The sequence below is a fragment of the Rhagoletis pomonella genome, unplaced genomic scaffold (assembly GCF_013731165.1).
Source record: "Rhagoletis pomonella isolate Grant_MI unplaced genomic scaffold, Rhpom_1.0 Rhpom_scaffold_11135, whole genome shotgun sequence".
NCBI lineage: Eukaryota > Metazoa > Arthropoda > Insecta > Diptera > Tephritidae > Rhagoletis > Rhagoletis pomonella.
In genome coordinates this window covers 1-5,285 of record NW_023469661.1, presented here as the reverse complement: position 1 = coordinate 5,285, position 5,285 = coordinate 1, and the positions used below count along the sequence as shown (strand labels likewise).

At 48.8% G+C, this 5,285-nt stretch overlaps 1 protein-coding gene across 1 annotated transcript; it reads left to right on the top strand.

Moving 5' to 3' along the window:
• Nucleotides 1–198: 198 nt before the first annotated feature.
• Nucleotides 199–5,239, top strand: LOC118756609 (the record flags this gene model as incomplete). Its single annotated transcript, XM_036491362.1, has 2 exons — nt 199–2,989; nt 4,334–5,239. Coding segments are annotated over exons 1-2 (3,697 nt in total), but the record flags the coding sequence as incomplete, so codon positions are not given.
• Between the last annotated feature and the right edge of the window lie 46 nt (nt 5,240–5,285).

Sequence of the window (5,285 nt, the reverse complement as noted above, 5' to 3'; positions counted from 1 at the left end):
TTTTATATCCTTTGTCGGTAAGCAGAAGCAGTTCTTACACTTCAACATCTTTTACACTTGTGCGCTGTCGGTGAAAACGAATAAAGTTGGTACCGGAGGCCATTTTGTATGTCTGAAACCAACAGATATTTCTTGCGGAATCGGGCTGGTGTTACGAGGAGTAGTCAAGGGAGTGAATCAGAGTCATCGTTTGAAAGCATGGAGGGTCAGCCAGGTGCAGCCGCAGAAGACACCGCGAATGCTATAATTGCCACATTGAATGCGTTAAGGGCTTCCGTAGAAGAGCTTAGACAAAGCACTGCGGAGAGTCAAAGAGACATCATTAGGCTTCGCGAAGGCATGCAACCACAGAATGTTCCAGAACAGAGCGTGCAGCCAGCACAGCGTGACAATACTCAAGCCGTCGTATCACCGATCGACTCGCAAATAAAACTTTACGATTTGCCTGTGTTCAGCGGCAATGTCGAAGACTGGCCGCTATTTTTCGCGAATTTCAACGACACCACGGAAAACTTTGGATACAGCCACCGCCAAAACCTTATGAGGTTGCAGAAGTGCTTAGTTGGTCCCGCCAAAGAAGCTGTCGCCGCCATGCTAATTTACCCGAGCAACGTGCCGAACGTCATAAGCGAGTTGGAGTTCAGGTTCGGGCGACCCGACATTTTGGTTAAATTCCAAATCAGCAAACTGCAGAATTTCCCGCCAATAGCCGATAATAAGCCGGAGCAGATTGTACCGTTTTCCTCAAGAGTGAGAAATGTTGTTGCATTTCTGAAGTCTGCAAATTGCCAGCAGCACTTAGCTAACGTAACATTGTTAGAGCAAATGGTGGGTAAGTTACCGCATACCCGACAGTTCGACTGGGCGAAGCATGCTGCGACTATACAACCGTATCCATCAGTTGAACATTTTTCTGAGTGGCTTAGCGAGTTGGCTAGAATAATTTGTCTTATGCCGACAAACAACACACAGGGTGGCCGGCAGACTGCATCGTCGGGCAATCATCGTCGGCTGATGCATATTGAGCGGCCAAGGGACTCACTTGCTTGCTATCAGTGTAGTGGTAACCACATGCTTGCACAGTGTGAATCGTTTAAGGCAAGCAGTATTCAAGAGCGGTGGGACCTAGTTAAGGCGCAACAGCTTTGCTTTTCGTGCCTACGCAAGGGGCATTCCACGCAAAAGTGTCGTTCAAGAAGGAGGTGTAACATAAGGGGCTGCCAGCGCTATCACAACCAGCTACTCCACAACGAAGATGCAACAATGCAGATGCTACGCCGAACTACACCAGAGGACGTCATTGCGCAGCCACTACTGAATTGTCAAGTAACACAAAGCGCACATGGTCAACTGTTTAAAATATTGCCAGTCAACATATATGGACCGAAAGGTAAGCGTGAGATATTAGCGATGTTCGACGAGGGTTCGTCAATTTCAATAATGGAAGAGGAAGTGGCCAAGATGATCGGAGCCCAGGGTGGCTTGCATCCACTTACGCTGCAGTGGTATGACAACAACGTTGTTACGGAACAATCGCATAAAATCAGCATCGAAGTTGAGAACTGCGCAACGAAGAGGAAGTTTCTACTGAGGGAGGTATATACGGTGAAGAACCTGAACCTGCCGGAGCAATCTATGGCCAAGGAAAATTTTCAGCATTTGAGAGATTTGCCGATAAAAAACTACTGTCGCGCGAAACCAGCTTTGCTCATCGGGCTAAAGCATGCATACCTGGGTGCGACCTCAGCAACAGTGCAAGCCGATATCGACAGCCCGCTAGCTGTAAAAACGCCACTAGGCTGGGTCGCGTACGGCCCAACCAAGCTACCTACAACCTTGAACCCCCGTGTTTTGTTGGTGAAAGAATATCAGCAACTGCACGACTTAGTACACGAGTACTTCACAGCAGACAGCTTTAGAGTCAACCCGCCAGCAGTGCCATTGGAGTCAGATGAAGACCAGCGAGCACGTGAGATATTGCGCCGAACAACAAGACGAGTAGGTAAGCAATATGAAACCGGTTTACTGTGGAGAACATATCCACCGAAGTTGCCAAACAGCAAAACAATGGCCGAGAAACGCTTACTGACAGTGGAGCGCCAAATGAAGAACGATGCCGAGTTTGGTGCACGATACCGACAGGAAATGGCTAAGTACGTGAGCAAAGGGTATGCCAGAAAGTTAAGCCGTGACGAAGCCGGAGAGCCACATCAAAATGCTTGGTACTTACCTCACTTCGCTGTATTCAACCGACATAAGCCCGAAAAGACGCGAATCGTCTTTGATGCCGCAGCCGCAGTAAGCAACGTGTCACTCAACTCGCAACTAATGAAGGGTCCGGAGCAAGCACAGCCGTTGATACGGATTTTGCTACAATTTCGCCAGGGACGTGTCGCAGTGTCAGCAGACATACGCGAAATGTTTTCGCGGATCAAGATACGCGCAGCTGATCAGCACGCTCAACGGTACTTGTGGCGTGATGGTGATGCGAGCAAGCCTGTGGCAGAGTATGTGATGACGTCGCTAATTTTTGGTGCTGTTTGCTCACCCTGCATCGCCGAATATATAAAAAATAAAAACGCCGAGGAGTATCGGGCACAGTTTCCAGACGCCGCAACGACTATAATTAACAAGCATTATGTCGATGATTTAGTTGCAAGCTTCGACACGCCTGAACAAGCCATCAGTATCTGCAGCGACATTGTTAGCATCAATTCACAAGCAGGGTTCGAGTTACGTAACTTCGTCTCCAACTGCGAAGAAGTAGAAGATCGTTTGAATCATTCGTCATTATCCGCGAGAGAAGTGGTTAGTCTGGAACGCAACGAGTCAGTGGACAAAGTGCTTGGCCTCTTCTGGAACACTAGCGATGATGTTTTCGAATTCCACACGAAGTTCCACCGTTTGCCGAAAGATGTCCTGCACGGAACGCGAGCTCCGACAAAGCGAGAGTTGTTACGAATCGTGATGTCGGTGTTCGATCCATTTGGTATGTTAGCAGCATTTTTAATTACTACTAAAATTCTCATTCAAGAAGCGTGGAAGTGCGAGATTGGATGGGACGAAGTTCTGCCTCAAGAACTAAGCAAGAGATGGTGGCCCTGGTGGCAAGAGTTTCCTAATGTGAAGCAGTTGAAGATACCCCGCTGTTATTCGCCGCGAATCTTATACGGTGGCAAAGTAGAAATCCACACTTTCGTCGACGCCAGTCAAGCCGCATTTGCTGCGGTAGGGTACGTGCGAGTAGTTCATGCTAGAGGAGTTGACGTTCGCTTTATTATGGGCAGAACACGCACAGCGCCAGCGAAACTGATGTCGATCCCGAGACTCGAGTTACAGGCGGCAGTATTGGGTACCCGCTTGTACAAGCTCATCGAGGACAGCCACGAGTTCAGCATAGAGCGAGCAGTTTTTTGGACCGACTCCCAAACGGTTCTGCAATGGGTTAGCTCGTCAGAAAGAAAGTATAAGGCGTTCGTCGGCCATCGAATAGCCGAGATTCTCTGCACTACGTCAAAAGAACAGTGGCGATGGGTGTCAACTTGTCAAAATGCAGCAGACGTAGCAACACGCCCCTTGTGTCCACCAAAGTTCGACAGCAGCAGCCGTTGGGTAAAAGGCCCCGAGTTCTTACAGCATGACGAAGAGTATTGGCCCACGTCTACGATCACAGCGTCACCAGTACTCCCAGAAGAAATATCCGTTCCAGTTTTAGTGGTTCAGCACGGCAGTTCTGTCATAAAGTTTTCAAGGTTTAGCTCCTTTACAAAGCTATTACGAACAACAGCCTGGGTGATGCGAGCAACAACACTATTTCGAAAACAAAGCAACAGTACAACACCCATGTCGCCGAGCCTCACAGCAACGGAGATAAAGAAAGCAGAGCATATGGTATGCGAACTAGTCCAACGAGAATGCTTTTCGAGCGAGATCGCAGGTTTGTCAGTCGCCGGTAAAATCGCCAAAAACAGTTCGCTGTATAAGCTTTCGCCATATCTCGACCAAAATGGCTTATTAAGATTGAGCGGCCGAATCGACGAGGCAACATACCTACCAATGCAAGCTCGACGACCGATATTGATGCCTGCCAAACATATCGTGTCAACCTTGATCGTACAACATTTTCACAAAATAAATCATCACCAGAATTTCGCAATCACAATTAATGCCATCCGACAACAGTTTTGGATACCGAATTTGAAATCGCTCCTCAAGGCAGTTCAGCGAAGGTGCCAGCAGTGTATGATCGACAAAGCAAAGCCAAACCAACCTATGATGGGTCAGCTGCCGGTCGACCGCATAACTCCGTTCATGCGCCCATTTACTTATACAGGCGTTGACTTGTTTGGCCCTTTTAATGTCACCATCGGAAGGCGCAAGGAGAAAAGGTGGGGCGTTATATTCACCTGCCTGACAGTTCGAGCTGCACACATCGAGCTAGCTGCTAACCTGAGTACCGATGCGTTCATTTTATGCCTACGGAATTTTGTAAACCGACGTGGAACGCCATCCAGAATAAGGAGCGATAATGGAACGAATTTTATTGGCGCACAAAGGGAGTTGAGAGCAGCTGAGCAGTTGTTAGACACAGACCGCATTCAAGATGAGGCTAGCAGACACAACATCGAGTGGATATTTAACTGTCCGCTGAACCCCAGTTCGGGTGGCTGCTGGGAGCGTTTGATAAGGATTATAAAGTCGCTGTTAAACAAGACGTTGCGTGAGGTAGCTCCAAGACCCGACACTCTGCACAGCGTATTAATAGAAGCGGAGAATATCATCAACTCCCGACCGCTAACTGACCTGCCCATAAGCCATGAAGAAGATGAGCCGCTAACACCCAATCACTTCTTGTTGGGATGCGTAAATTCAACGCAGACGCCGCACCCAGTTGACGAGAAGGTTTGCCTAAGGAAGCAGTGGAGAATCGCGCAGAACCTTAAGGATCGGTTATGGAAGCGATGGACAACCGAGTACCTGCCTCAGCTACTATGCCGCACCAAATGGCAGGACAAAGCAATACCGCTTCAAGCTAACGACCTGGTGATATTATGCGACTCAACGCTGCCCCGCAGTCAGTGGTTACGCGGCCGCATAACTCAAGTTTTTCCAGCCAAAGACGGACAAGTACGTGTCGTGGAGGTACGAACGAAGGGCGGACTTCTACGCAGACCAGTTTCGCGTTTAGCAAAGCTAGTGGTTGGTGGTGAATCCTGTGAGGATTCACGGGGGGCGGGATGTTAGCAACCCTGGTAGTTGCTGAAAGTGGCAACGCCGCGAATAAG